The sequence below is a fragment of the Simochromis diagramma genome, unplaced genomic scaffold (assembly GCF_900408965.1).
Source record: "Simochromis diagramma unplaced genomic scaffold, fSimDia1.1 OVJJ01000387.1, whole genome shotgun sequence".
In the NCBI taxonomy this organism is placed as follows: domain Eukaryota; kingdom Metazoa; phylum Chordata; class Actinopteri; order Cichliformes; family Cichlidae; genus Simochromis; species Simochromis diagramma.
Window position 1 is genome coordinate 5,177,723 of NW_024387152.1, and position 15,901 is coordinate 5,193,623.

Consider the following 15,901-nt stretch of genomic DNA (forward strand, 5'->3'; position numbering starts at 1 on the left):
ACCTGCATGTCTTTGGACTGCCAGAGGAAGCCAGAGTACCTGGAGAGAACCCCCAAAACACAGGGTGAACATGTAAAACTCCACACAGAAAGGCTTCAGCTGAGTGAAATTAGCTGAACTCAAGGCTTTCTTGCTGTGGTGCAACAGTGCTAATCGCTGCAGCGATTAGTGCTGCCCTCTTCAGAGACCTTGGGGAACTATTGAACAAAACAGCTTTAAAAAAAAAAAAAAAAAAAAAAAACCAAACAAACCAAGAAAGTTTGGCTACTTGGAAGCAAAATAGGAAGAAATGAAGTGTGGCTCTAGACTTTTGCACACTAGTGTCCACCATTTTTAGTTCATTCTTAACAAATGACTGCACACTTCCTTCCATCCATCCATCCATCCATCCATCCATCTTCTTCCGCTTTATCCGAGGCCGGGTCGCGGGGGCAGCAGCCTAAGCAGAGAGGCCCAGACCTCGCTCTCCCCAGCCACCTCCTCCAGCTTATCCGGGGGAACACTAAGGTGTTCCCAGGCCAGCCGAGAGATATAATCTCTCCAGCGTGTCCTGGGACTGCCCCAGGGCCTCCTCCCGGTGGGACATGCCCGGAACACCTCACCCAGGAGGCGCATCCTTGTCAGATGCCCGAACCACCTCAGCTGGCTCCTTTCGATGTGGAGGAGCAGCTGCTCTACTCTGAGCCCCTCCCGGATGGCCGAACTTCTCACCCTATCTCTAAGGGAGAGGCCAGCCACCCTTCGGAGGAAGCTCATTTCTGCCGCTTGTATCCGCGATCTCGTTCTTTCGGTCACTACCCACAGCTCGTGGCCATAGGTGAGGGTAGGGGCGTAGATCGACCGGTAAATTGAGAGCTTCGCTTTTACACTCAGCTCCCTCTTCACCATGATGGACTGGTGCAGCGTCCGCATCACTGCAGCAGACTGTACACTTGTAAAATCAAATCTAATAAAGAAGCTAAGCTCGGGAACTTTTGAAGTAAAGCTCTAGATTGATGCTGACACTAGTGCTTCAAAGAACACATGCAGCATAGTCCACACAAGCTAAGAAGGATAATGACCAATTTTATTAACTATTTATTAACTATTATTTTAATATCTGAGTTGGTAGTGATAATTCTACATAATACTGTTGCACAAATAAAAAAATAAGGCAGGGTTTACTTCTAAAACAATCTTTAATTAGGAAGTGTGCGCAGATAGAAAAAGACACTTTTTGATTCAAAATTCATTAAATTCTGAAATCCTGGATTTTACTTGGCTGCACAACAAGGACAAAAAAAAGACAAACACTGTTTCTGCAGGGTGAAAAGGTTTTAAAATGGAGACAGAAAATAGCATCAAAGACAGCCTATCTTTTGGGCCAGTTGTGCCGGAATCCTCTGTAAGGGGGAAGAAAAGGACAGAGTGGTTAATATTCTGTGAGTTTGAATTAGCAAGGCCAGAAAAACCTCTGTACGCTGAATATATTTACCGATCCGATTTTCCAGGCAGGTACGACATACTTCGGTTGCCAGCACCAGTGTTGTTTTTCTGTCCCTTAGGAGTTTTCTGTTACACAAAATGTAGCAATTCATTATTAAACATGAATATATTTGCATGTGGTTCGGTTAATAAATTATTTTAACAGAGCCATACTTTTCTCTTAAAATCGTGGGCTTGCCGGTTTGGATCAAACTGTGTGTTATCCTTTGATGTGTTACCTGTAGAAGAAAAGAGAGTGCACAGAATTTAAATTGTTTTTTTTTTTAGATTTTAAAACAACTGCAAATGAATGAAAAATAAGCCGTGGTTTCACCCAGTGTAATAAAAAAATGATATGCGTACCAGCAAAGACTTTGAGGTCTGACTGACTGTAGTCAAAGGGCTTGAAGCTGTCTTGAGGAGTTACTTCTGTCTTCTGGGGTTTCTCTGCAGATTTCATTAACTTCTTGCTTGGTTTGGGAGTCAAGTCTCCAACCTCACTGTCGACTCGCTCTCTTTTCTTTCCGCCGGCGTTTGATGATTCCTAATTAAATAGGTCAGTAACACTGCATTCAGTAAAATACAAAGAATGATCACTTTAATGAACACCTCTGTAAATGTAGACACTGTCAAACTAGTTAGAGTTTATCCCCAGTCTTGAATGCATGTGACCCCTTATTCTATATCTGATGATTTTTAGTTCAATGTTTTGCTGTTTAAACTTTTCACAGAGAACGGTCAAATTATGCAAAAATATCCAATGACCAGACTGCTTTGAGCTGACAGAAAGTCCAAAGAAACAAACAAAAAAAAAACCCCACTTGCTACAACCAAAAGAAGAGCATCTCTGAAAGCACAGTATGTTGAATCTTTAGGCAGATGGTCTTCAGTAGCAGAAGACCAGCAAACTGGCTACAATTCACTGAGGCTCACCAAAACTGGACAACAGGAGATTAGAATAAGACTGCCTGGTCTTCATTTCTGCCTCGACATTAAGATGGTAGGGTCAGAATTTGGTGTAAGCAACATGAAAGCACACATCCTTTGTATGAACATTTCAGGCTTCTGATGGAGGAATGGAGTGAGGAACATTTTCTTGGCACACTTGTGTTGATGATCCGCATATTTAATTTGGCCAAGATTTTATTCTGGATGCTTCCTGACACAACCCTCCCCATTTGCCACCATGAATTGGCACTATGGAGTACACTTCTTTGTGTGAAAGAGGAAGATGCTAGGGATAAGGTGATAAGGTGCTAGGGATAAGGCTGCGCAGAAGATCCTCTGTGACAACCACTAAAGGGAGGAGCTGAAAGAAAACGAGTACCACCAGCTGAGCATGGTTGAAATGCCACAGCCTGAGTACTGCTGCTGACTATCTCCACCTCTTTATCACCGTACTGTACTCTCTTCTGCTTCCAGCAGGACAACACAGCACGTCACAAAGCTCAGATGTTCAACATGACATCCTTTTGGGATGTGGTGGAACACGAGCTTCACAGTGCAACATGCTCTAAACGCTCTGCTGAGCTGCATTTATGCTGTGCCACCAAAATCTAAGAGGAATATTTCCAGCACCTTGTTGAATAAAAGGTGGATAACAAAAGAGTTGAGGCAGTTCTGAAGGCAAAAGGGGGCTAGGAAGGTGTACATAATGTAGTACCTGGTGAATGTATATATTTATGGTGTATACAAGCCTACATAGAATCTGTCTTCTGACAGTTTGCTTGTTACGAGTCAGCTGTATTAAGATTGGAGAATTACATAATGTTACAACGAAGATTATACGTTGTTTTTACTCCAAAGAAGCAGGACACTTGGATTTAAAGCTTACAAAATGAAAAGATTATTGTGAATAATTACCTTATAACCTAAAACACACATTTCTGTTTACATTGAAAATGCTACAGCAGTGCTTCCTTAAGCTAAACTGTTAATTTGCATATTTTATTTCCCAAGAAAATTAGTCTATTCAGCTCATTTCATTTTGCTCACTAGCAAGTTGTATTTTTCTCATGCCACTGTTGGTGAACAACCAAATCACTGCACAACCCTTTTGTAATATTATTTATATCACAGCAGCAGGAGCTTCCGAAAATCACTGAGCTTTCTTTCAAATAATTAGTAATTAGACAAGAAAACTTCATTGCCCAAGTGCCAGCTGAAACTGACAGTTAGCCGAAACTGCCAATGTTCTGCTGAAGTTGGCAAGTTGACGACTGTTACTTTCAAGCGTTGCTGCCAACATCTCCGACTACGATGCACGCCACCAGATGGTGCCAACGTGCTTATATGAGGGTGCCAATTCAGCAGGGAGTGCCTTAAAACCAAGTTTTCACTGAAACAGTCATCACACAGAGGATTAGTCTGGTGCACGCCATTAGTGTTCACTCAAACAAATGATGGCAAAGCCTCAGATGGTGAAAGGTAGAGGGGACAGAGTATTTAAAAAAGAAGGAGGAAGCACTATGGTGGAAAGACTGTGCATGAGTAACCAGGTGGGTGTAAAGCAGTAATCCCAGTAGATGGGCTTTTGGGCAGAAAGGAGCTATTGTCGCTCTCCAGGGGAGGGGAAAAAAAATAAAAAATAAAATAAAAATCACGTGATAAGTAAAGGATGAGTCTCTTAATGCTCTAGTCCCCCGCTGCGGATTCTGTTTCCCCAGACACATCATGTGACAGACATAAATATTAAAAGGCCACTTCAATGCCAGTGCTGCAGACTGGTAAAAGTGCTTTACTCGCTTATGAGTCACTGTATTTATGTGCAGAAAAACCAAAGGCATCATCAGAAAATGGGGGGCAGAGCAGAGGGTTAAACTGGCCATTAATGTAGCGGCTTTAACATGTTCTTGAGCGAGTATAACTCAGCTCTCACGCCACAGGGACACCGAAGCCCATCTAAAGTTGAAAAGAGAAAATGGCAGGAACAGAAAGTGAGTGACTCACTGCTACTTGCTGGCGAACTGTGGCGACGTTCTTGAGAGACTCCTGATAACTCTGTTTAGCCTTTGTCCTTTCCTCTATGGAAGTCAACATTAAAAACAATGAGGAACATGAATTATGGGTGAAAGAAAATGATCAATTTAGAGTAAATTAACCCGGTTACCTGTCTGCTTTTTTGCCATTTCTTTGGCTTCCTGCTTGGCTTTCTTCTTGGCCTCTAATTCAGTCTGTTGCTGTTCAACACTCTGTAGTTTCCACCTTTTACTGATCTGTCAAGGTGAGAAGTTTGTAGTTGTGAATGTTCAAACAGGGACGAGGTTTAAAAAAAAAAAAAGAAAAAAAAAAAAAAAGACAAAGAAGAAGAAAAAAAAAAAAAAAAAAAAAGACAAAGAAGAAGAAAAAAGAAAAAAAAAGACAAAGAAGAAGAAAAAAGAAAAACGAAAAAAAAAAAAAAAAAAAAGATGAAGAAAAAAAAAAAAAAAAAAAAAAAAAAAAAAGAAGAAAAAAAGAAAAACGAAAAAAAAAACCAAACAAAAAAAACAAAAAAAAACAGGATATGGATCAGTGAATAGAGCTCTTTGATTACCTCGAATATTTTTGAAGACGGGTCAAACTTGGCATTTTTGTTGACGTGCACATCAGTGGAGGGTAAATACTGAAATCCCAAAAGGAAGACAAATGAATACTGAACCTCAAGTTCGGTGGCACACAACCAGCACCGAGGGTAAATCACTGCCTGCCTCTTACCATTCTAAAGGGGTTTTCAAAGGACTCAATAATATGTCTGGCTTTCATCTGAGCCGCTGAGCTTGACTCCTGGTCATCCTTTATTTCCACCTCCTTTAACAAAAAGCAGAGATCTCACATTTCGCACCACAGTTACACACAAATCATCTCACTCTGAATAAACTAAATGTTAATCTCCACCTCAAACAGTGTGATTTTAGCTGATGCCACGAGACCGCTTTCTTTCTGTACATCTACGTCCTCATCCTCTGAGAACAGCATCCCCTGCTTAACTGGCAGATCTGAAAAAATAAATGAATGGATGCATCAATACAAAGCCTAATGGGCTGAAATCTGCTATCGTTTGAGCGATGCAAAGCACACACGAGCATGAAGCTTACCATCAGCAGAAATTTGAGGGGGGTCGCTCTCGGAAACCCTGGATGTATCATGGGGACCAAATAACGGGACCTCAGGCTGGAAAATGATATAAAACCACATTCATTTCACCTGCAGTCATTCAACCTCCAAAATCAACTGGAATTTAAGCAAACCTTTTTAATGGGCGTGAGTCCTTTCTTCTTCTGCGCTGCAATCTCAGCCTGTGTGAAATGCAAAAGATATTGCAATATTTGACTGATCCTGGTCCCTCAAATCATCAGTGACATCTCAAACATTGAACTTATAATACCAAGAGGGGAGAAAAAAACCCCAAAACACCCCCCCCTGCTGCCACTCATCTTTCCTCACCTTAAGGAGGGGCATTTCCCTGGCCTGCTGCACTAACAAATGGAGCTCATTGATGTACTGCCTCACCAGTGGGGGCACGGGGTTACAGCAGGCAATGATGCCCTGAGGCTCCCTGAGTAGGTAAAGACAAAATACTGAGCTGGAGGTTATGAATAAAAACATTAAATTCATCTGCTCCACAGTGAAAACAACAAGAACCGGAAAAAAGAAAAAGGAGAAAAAAAAGAGGAAAGAGAAGAGAAATATAGTCAACTTACCTTGGCAACTCCTCAGATATTTTGATCATCATGTGAGTGGGCAGGACGTATCTAAACACACAGGTAACACTGGATTAAAACATGTTACGACTTCCAAACCCTAAATCATTTGGACTGTAATATGTAGCTGGACAGGAAGGATAAGCTAGAGAGAGGGAGAAAAAAGCTCCAGCAAATTTCCAGAACAAGAAGTCCATCCATTTCCAGGCAGCCTACCCGGTGCTTTCATCTTCCTGCCTGGCCAGTTTGTCCCTCCAGGCAAACAGCAGTCTGAAGGCAGTGAGCTGCTGGGTGTTAAAAGACTTTTTCTGCTTCCTCTGCAGCTCCAAATATGACTCTTCTGTGTAGATAGGCTTCACATATTTCTGTTTGGGAAGAGAGGGGGGGGGGCACATGGCGAATCGTGACAAATGTCAGAAAATCTTGGGAGGTCATGGTGTGGAAATGTAAAAATTATGGAAGCATTAAAGACTCCAATGGAACTATTAGAATTGAACAAGACTATTAAGGAAGTGTCACTTTAATCTTCATGGTGTATGAAGTGCACACCTTGAGGGAAATGCTGCTGCTCTTGTTCCAGACACTCTGCAGCAAACCAGGCTGTCCGTGGTTGAAGTCGAGAAGCTGTACCCTCACGCAGTCGTAGATATAAAGAAGGTAGTGGGTGTCTGTCCGGGCATACTGCACCATCTCATCTGGCAAGGGGCTATGTGGACAAATGTGGACTATATTTAATTCCCCCAAAACAACCGTACAACGCTTGAAGCTAAGTGAAAAGTATAAAACTATGCATTCAATAACCAGGAGTCACCATACCGAACCCTCCAGTCAGCCAGCTGGTAACGTTTGTCAGAGTCCACGTTGCAGAAGTGTTTTAGCAAGTGGTCGAGGGAATGCCTGGCCAGGTTGAGAGCCCGGCTTGCCTGATGTGTGTCAAAAAGGTTGACAACATACAAGCCAAAGTCCCTCTGGAGCCATTCGATGTCAGAATCTGCACCGTGAAAAACCTACGAACAAAAAACCATGAAGTGTTGAAACCTCACCGGTGCAGAACCAGCTTATTTAATAAAGAAAAACAATTAAGACTCATTTTATATCTATATATTTTCTTTTGAAAAAAAGTGGAGACATGCTATGTAACATTTGGATCATTTTCGCAAATCTTTCAGTGGTTTAAAGCCTACGCACCACACTTTTTTCACAGGTGTCCTACAGTGAGTGAGTCATGTCTGCTCCCACACACACCGCGGGACGCTTGCCAACTTTATCGGATGTGTTTGAAAATAATAAGGACACCTCAAACAAATTCCGGCTCAGGGGGGTTTTAACTTTACAAACTTATAATCATTACACTGGTGAAGATTCTTTTTTTCCCCAAAAGGCCTCCATGTAATATCAAAAAGGAGATGATGAGATATAGCCCCAAGGAAGATATACTCCCTTGGGGCTATTTTAAGTGCATTTTCAGTTCTGAGATGTGGGAAAGTAATGGCTTTAAAAAACAGAAAGACAAGTAGTTAGACCACCAGACTGCTTCTCTTTAAATATGTATTTCACATTACAGGGAAATCATTCACATGTAGGTACAAACACCAAAAACTGGTATGTAAACCCATTTATGATTACTTTATTGATAGAGCTCATAAGCTATTTATAAATCCCAACAAGGTATATGATTTCTTCCCAAGATACAGTAAACTGGACTTGGCTTTTTGAATGACCTTAGTGTCAAATCATGCACTTTTAACCAATCAAAAGTCATATCAGGTCAATTCAATTTTATTTATATAGCGCCGAATCCCTACAGCAGTCACCTCAAGGTGCTTTACAAACAAACTGGTGATCATAAGGTGCCTGCTGGTGTGACAGTAAATTATTTTTCTGCCTCTTTGTGTGGGCCTGTTTAAAAAGAAAAAACACTTAAAGAAAAAGAAACTGATAACAAGAGCTGAGCAAAGGGTAAAAGAGTCTTCATGAACAGAATGCATGAAATTCACTGAGTTGCACAGGAATAAATTGGCACCAGAAGGATGTTAACTGGCTGAACCTAACTGTATGCATCATAGTGCTACCAAAGCTGTAAAAGGCAACCCTTGACCTGCATGACACACTGGTGCTGCAATTGTCATTGAACCGCTGGAACGACATAACACAGAGTATGCAGCACAAAAAAGTACATTTTCACACTTTAGACAGATTTTTTCCCCAGTTATCTGCTGCACTGATCATGTACCAGAACAACAGGTCATGCCTGTCCACTGCACTGTAACGAATTCAGAACTGAGATTAAAATTTTAAAAACAGCCGCCGACTGTGCAGCTGCCCACCTCAAACCAAATCTAACCAGACATGTAATCTCATCTGCTGTTGATAGAGCAGAGCAGGATACAGAGGGAAAATGATTGGGGAGTGTCTCCATTACCTTGACAATGGAGGGGTCGGTGAATGCCTCATTCAGGATGTACATCTCGCTGCGGAGCTCCAAGGTGTCGATGATGAAGTCCTCCTCTCTGGTGGAGATCTGCATCAGACAGGTGAGGCCGAGGAAACTTCTGTAGGAATGATGCTGCGATGAAGGACAAAGAAGAAAGTGAGCAGTGAAATTTGTCTGAAAATGTCCAAATAAATAAATTTGTGATGCAAAATGTTTACATTACAGGGACCCCAACACTATGAATATGAGCTCTGTACCTCCAGGTCCACTGCAAATTCAGACAATTTGCACAGCTTTTCATTTAGAGCTACCAAATCCTCCAGTGTATCAACAAATGACAACTTTGTCTCAGCTACTGGTTTGTGCATCTGAAAAGAAACCACAGATTAGACAGAGGCCTAACCAACAGTGACAGCATCATATTACAGGAATCACACATTACACATGAGTGTATTACCTGAGGTTCTGGCTTAGACAGAAGATTTTCTGGTATTGTAAGATGGTCCAGTTCATATTGGTATGGGTGTGCAAACCTGCATGGATCAAAATCCCAAGTATAGTTGCACAATAAAAATAAAAAATGGAACAAGATATGATGTGTATATTAAACAAGGTAGAATGCTTACATGTCATCAACATGTTCCTGAGTTCTTTGCTGGTGGATGAAGTCAGCCAGGGCAGCTGGGACATCAAGGTCCTCAGGCCTCTCTTTACGCATTTGTTTGTTGGTAAAATCTATGGATGGAGAACAGGAAAGGTAATAAGTTTGACACGCTAAAGCAGGAGTGTCAAACATAAGGCCTGGGGGTGAGAATCAGCTCACCCACAGGACGGCTTTGGAAAATTAGACTTTTTTTTTTTCCTTTAGGAGCATGCATCAAGACATTACATTTATAGTTAGACTTCTTTTCACTGACAGAAATGAGAGTTTCAGTGGTATAAAATGAGTTTGACATCCCTGCGTCAACGCGTTTATATTGTAATCAAAAGCTAACACGAGAAAACAATAGGATGAGGAAGAATATGAGAGTAAAAAGCATGTCTTACAAGATGGAAGTGGCTTTACTGCATTTGGCTTGATGAAGATCTTGGGTATAAAAGGCGTGTTGCTGTTGTCAACTTTTTCCTTGAATTTCAGCTGAGGTCGTGTGATGTTCTTGGCATGGAGCAGTCGAAATGTCTCGGAACGACTGCTAGGACTGGAACCCTGATCCATAAAAGCATTGTTTAGAAAAAGTGTAGAACAAACGTACTACTTTCAAAAAACTTTTTTTTGTGTGTGCGTGAGATTAAAGAAACGGCTGCCAGGTCTGGCACATATTGTTTCTTCTTGAATTCGGCCCAGAGCAGACACTGGCATCTGCAGTGTAATAGCGGAGAGGTTAATTAGCCAACCTTGCGATTCCAGCTGGAAACGACAACTTTTGGAGGCTGGAACCCTGCAGGCATGACAGGCTGCTGGCTCCTGTTCACCCCATCAGCTTCATCAAGAAGAATCCCCTGGAAATCAGACATGAGAGCTCAGGGTTACTTTGCAAAGACTTTTTCGTGTAGAAACTCATTCGACACCAAAGCTGCGGGTCATACCACTCTTTCGAGGATAACGTCATTTGAGTCCACGACCAAGTCGAACCTCTCCTCCAGCCCTGTCAGCTTGTTCCGGTCTCTCATGTGAGATCTGCATCCATGGTGCTGCATTATCTGACTCATACTAACACAGAGGCACAGTGAAAAGATTACATTTTGATTACTGATGCACAGCTAGTGACAGGTTAGTTATTCAATAAAACAACTCATCAGCATGCGTGTCAAAGGGTACGTCTGCACTAAAGCCTCGTGGGAGACGTCTGGAAACCTTTGCTGACCCCTGTTTAGTTTGAAAACTGCTACCTTGTGTTTTAATCTAGAAGTCCAGCAATTACGAGTTTCTAATAACAAGGCAGCCAGCCACGTCTGCATCCTGGATGGGTCTGATCGCTTACTAAGGCTGATAGATCTTTTGTTATGCCGCATTATTTATAATTATCACTGTGTTTTCGCTCTACTTGTGTAAGAAGTCCCAGTGCCATATGTCGCACAATTGTTTATCCACTTTTAGGAATCACCAGTCGATACACTTCATCTTTTGGTGTATTTATTAAAGCACTGGATGATTATGGATCTGTTCTGTTCAGAAAACAGTCTGCAAGCAGTTAGCAGCAGCCAATTTCCCAAAAAAGAGGAGATATCTAGGCATTACACAAAGTCTTATCTGAGAATGTGCATCTGTCTGATTGGTTAAAACAGGTGGGGAGAGTTGCTTGTTTTGCAGGAACTGAGGTGGCCGTGACCGATATCAGGCGCCAGTTATCGTGTCTACAGCTGCCCTCGTGCATTCTTTTGCACTGAGATGTCAGCAGATTTCTAATTAGTGCGAGCGACTAAGCGATAACTATCAGTCAGTAAAATACTACAGATCCTACTAATCCCAAACACATATCAAACCCAACACATAACAACTTAATACTGGTGTGTTACTTTCAGTTACGTTTATAACCCACCATCAGCCGAAGCAAACGATCACCGATCTTGTTTGCTAGAAGCATCACACGTACATGTAGAGTATGAGCAAAAGTCTTGAGTTCATTTTTTTGTATTTCGTTTCCAAGATGCCAGACCTTCTTGCTATTTTTTTTAAAGTGCTTTTCTCTTGAGCAACAGCTCTCCAGGCTTTCTCGAAGTATTTCAAAGGCTTTTGGACACTGGTTGCTTTTTTTACTGATTTTTAATCCAGTACTTGTATCTGATCATGTTCAGAGAAATATTTTTTAAGCCACTTAACACTGACCTATGAATCATGCAAGCTGAAACCCAACTGAAACGATGAACCAGTGCTGTGCCTACACATAGCTTGGCAAACAGCCAACTGTATCTTTAGGCATTTTGCTACTAGAAGCCTGCTTAAAAAACATCCTTTTGGTCTCATTTCTTTAGATGAATCTATGAAAAACGCTAGTTTATGCCCGTGAAACGAAATGTCTGACATAAAAATAGCATTTTTGCGCCAACAATGTGATTCCCACTGAGCTATTAGCTGAAAATTTGGCATACCCTGGCATGGTGTGGAGTATGTTGTTTAAAAAAAAAAAATGAAACTGGAAAAACGGAGGCCCAAGGAAATAGTGGTAGGCATTAAAAACTATGTACAACAGGTAAAGAGTATTAAAGTAATCAGAAACTGTCTCAGTGGAAGGGTGGTTGTCAGGAAGCCATTGTTAAGGAAAACAGGGAGGGAAGGGTGAGATATGACAAATTACACAAGAACTGGATTGAAAATCAGTGGCAACAGGTCTTACACCTTGAGTGTCTACAGCCACCTGAAAAACATGGTGGATCCTCTGTCATGAAACAGGGCAGCCAAAGACGAGCCCTGAATGTTTTCCAAGAAGCCTGGAGAACCATTATCGAAGACTACTTAAAGAAATGATAACAGAGCTTACCTAACAGATTTCAGGCTGTGTTGAAGGATAAAAACGATCATACCAAATGTTGACTTTCAAACTCATTAGAAATGTACCAACTGTCTCTGTCTTCTATACTGTATTTGTATCTACATTTGCATATTTCAGTAAATTTCTGCACTGACATGAAATGACGGGCGGCTTGAGACTTTTGCAAAATACACTTTAAAAATAATGATGGAAATGTAATATACATTTACAGGCAAGTGAGTATAGATGGAAATTACTTTTTAAAATGAGTTAATATATGTTTGGTATACAGATATGGTTTAAGAGATTCATGTGGTCTGATTATCATTAAGCTCGGTTTTCATTATAAGTGGAGTGTGCTGCTGCAAAACTGTAGTGTTGCCTCAAACCTCAACAACATAGTTTGTCAGGACTACACAATATATACATATGCATATATTGTGCTATGTCTTACTTCTTGTATTGTCTGTTTTTGTTACTGTTTGTACTGGAGCACTGTAATCAACATAATTTCCCCCAGAGATCAATAAAGTATTCTGATTCTGATCAACTCACTGAATGCATTGTTGAATCTGTGAATTTAAAAAAAATAAAATAATGCAACAACACACTATATTCTCACCAGTGCAGGAGCTTATCTCCTTGACTTTCACAGAACTCCTGGAATCCCGGGAAGCTCCGATAGAAATCATATTCATCCCCAGCTTGAGGCAGGCCGGCAGATGCTTTGGTGGCTGATAATACAGCACCAAACCCATGCTGTAGAGAAAAAGATTGAGCTGTTAGTTACTGTTTAAAGCCATTTTCAATATATTGAAATTGATTATAATTAAAAATAAAGGGCACGGAAACACTGCTGTTCCTTATTAGTTACTGTTATTACATCATATTGAGGGAACAATAAGGTTTATCCACAGGGAAAAGCAGCATGGATATAGTGCTTATTGAATAATTTAAAATGCTCTTACTTTGTCATTGCTGGCTCTGCTGACTTTATATAAACAGAGGCTATTTAACCAAAGACTTTAATAGAGTATGTGGTTGGTCCCAGGAGATACTTTAGGACTGGATTTCTATCACTTTTCGTCCGTTACTTGCAACACTGCATGATAATAACTGTTAACTACAGACTTCCACATTTCTAACGATTTAGCAAAGACACTCCAGACTCGTAACGTCGACCTTTACCTTTACAATCACCTGTATAAAAGTCATCTTGTCTCAACAGCTTGCTGTGGATGTTTTCAACCAGCTATCAGGCATCCACGTTGCTTTCTTGCCTGCTAGCATGAACTCCGGATTTGTTTACTTACTTTAACGAAAGCGTCCACGTCTCTGAAACCGGGGCACAATTCGGTTTTGTCCTCGTCGTTGGTGTCCAAATTACTGTCCTTAGGGCCACTGCTCTTTAAACCTTTCTTCTTTGAAGAAGCCATCATTTAATTTGGTGCTATGTACATGTGTAACGCAGGAAACAACTCGTTTCTTCGATGATTCTTCTGGGCCACTGGGAATGCCGAGGGACAGACAGCACCACCTAACGGTGTGGGGTGGAAGGGCCACTACCAGGCGGATCGTATCAGAGACCATCAGCCGAAGCAAACGATCACACATATTTTTACTTTAATTATGCTGCACTAGGCTTAGACTGCTGAGGGCTTCCCACGATGCACTGGGAAGCGTTTCTTTTTCATTCATCTATTTTCACACTCTGTGTTTATACACCACACCACAGCTATTAATAATGTCTGGCTCTCCTCCACAGTGTGTCTTTTCTCCTGACTTCCTCCCATCACTCCAAACAAATCGTGGCAGATGCCTGCCCCTACCCGAGCCTGATTCTGCCAGAGGTTTCGTCTCGTTAAAAGGTGGTTTTTCCTCCCCACCGTTGCCAAGTGCTTGCTCACAAAGGATTGTCTGTTTTGGGGATTTTCGCTCTATTATTGTAGGGTCATCATCTTACAATATAAAGAGCCTTAATGAGACTGTTATTGTGATTTGGCACTGTATGAATAAAATTAAACTGAACTGTCTTCCTCCCATCACCCCCATGATTGCCTCTCCCTGAGCCTGGTTTTGCTGCTGGCTTCTTTCTGTTGAAAGGGAGTTTTTCCTTCCCACCGTCACCAAGTGCTTTAACATAGGGGGTCGTCTGTTATTGTAGACTCTTTACCTTACAATATGAAGCCCCTTGAAGACACTGGTGTTGTGATATAACCTTCACTTAAATTCTTCAATTCTATTTCAATAATACTTTAAATATGTAAAAATTATGTACATATATGTAAAATATGTAAAAATTGTGTGTTTCTGTTCTGTGTCTTGTGTACTGTTTGTTTGTATATGTGTCTTTCTTGGTGCTGTTACACCCAAATTTCCCCTTGTGGGACAATTAAAGGATTATTCTACTGATTTTCTAGGTTAACCTCTACCTCTAAAACTGTGAACTGACTCAACATTGGGTATGAATCAGAATATGACTGCCTGTTCCGTCTCTGGTTCTCAGCGTACCTGTTCGGTGCAGTCATACTGCAGGCACTGCCTCATGTCCAGTTTACTGCCTCACACTGGAGAGATGCACTGGGATGGTGGGACCATTAGGGGGCAGTATTGACACTTGCAATCCGTAGCAACCGTGCCACAGCATCTGCTGCATTGGGAGGCAATATACACCAATCATGTCTCAGCCAATATCTCTCTAAGGGATATTTGAATGCGAAGCACTTTGCAGTTTTCGAGCTAAGGTGACCACCATGAGTATACTAATCGGACATAAATACATTCCCCTATAGTCTGGTGTAAAATTCCACTAATTGCAGACAAGTTACAGTGGCCTGATGCTCTTTAGTGGCCAGTGGTATGCGAGGAGCCCCGGCCAAAGTATTGACACACTAGCTCATTACGGATGATCTGTGGTATGTAGGGAGAAACCTATCTTTTCTTCACTTCCCCTTCATATTGATCTCTTCACAGGGTCCTCTCCCTCTTATTATCTTAAAAGCATCTCTGCAACACTGGGCTCAATCAATATTTCACAGCAGCTTTCCCTGTCATTCTGTTGTTTTAGTGGAAGGTATCTGAAGTTCAGCAAATACATGCTCTAATAATCCAGAAGAAATTCGGCAGTATTCTTTGTGAAGGCTACAGTAAAAAAGCCATCTGCTTGATGTGTGCTGTAGACTGTGTATTTTTTTGATACGGCGTGACGTTAGTATTCAAAGCATTTCATATCTGTGAGGGCAGTCGTTATTACACAGTGTAAGAATACAATTAGTATATGCAGCAAAAAACCAACAAAAAAACCCTTTAGATGTGTTCTTTAGCCACCGAAAAGGACATTACCGCTGACATTTACTTCCATTTATACGCTTTTTCATAATATTATGCATTTTATAGCTTTGACGGTGCCCCAAGACACCACTCAAAGTCTTCCTGCAGTAAAACACACTAAAACTGCTGATGCTGTAAATGACAGCAGCACACATATAATTCAGAAAAAAAAAATCCAAGACAGGAACCCTCAATGAATTGTTTTTATTAACTCCCTCATTTAGAAAACACAAATGCACCAAACGATATCATACATGCACAGCTTCAGCATATCAAGATCAGCTGATGACTTTTCAATGTGAAAACGCTGCTGCCACGATCTCATGGAGATCACCTCGACATGAACATTTTGAGGAGTCACGACAGAAAGGCCAAGCGTTGTAACCCAGAGCTGTAATCGTAAAGTCTGTCCGCACTTAGAAATCCAATGAAACTACTCGCACTTATTTTAGGATCAAATTAGCCTTTTCTGAAAATCGTAAAGCTGTATTGGTATAAAAAGACAAAAAGTACTCGTAAATAAT

The 15,901-nt window shown here is 41.2% G+C and overlaps 1 protein-coding gene across 1 annotated transcript; it reads right to left on the reverse strand.

Moving 5' to 3' along the window:
* Positions 1–1,159: 1,159 nt before the first annotated feature.
* On the reverse strand, positions 1,160–13,562 carry exosc10 (exosome component 10). Its single transcript, XM_040047940.1, has 25 exons — positions 13,361–13,562; positions 12,670–12,806; positions 10,165–10,288; positions 9,973–10,077; positions 9,625–9,784; positions 9,204–9,312; positions 9,035–9,110; positions 8,835–8,945; positions 8,566–8,709; positions 6,960–7,150; positions 6,693–6,849; positions 6,360–6,508; positions 6,144–6,194; positions 5,887–5,998; positions 5,691–5,738; positions 5,538–5,613; positions 5,338–5,438; positions 5,158–5,250; positions 4,997–5,065; positions 4,574–4,679; positions 4,414–4,487; positions 1,828–2,008; positions 1,639–1,703; positions 1,475–1,551; positions 1,160–1,382 (listed from the first exon to the last, which is right to left on the reverse strand). Exons 1-25 carry the CDS (start codon positions 13,484–13,486, stop codon positions 1,352–1,354), a joined length of 2,673 nt encoding a protein of 890 aa, XP_039903874.1. The 5' UTR covers positions 13,487–13,562; the 3' UTR covers positions 1,160–1,351.
* Positions 13,563–15,901: the final 2,339 nt, after the last annotated feature.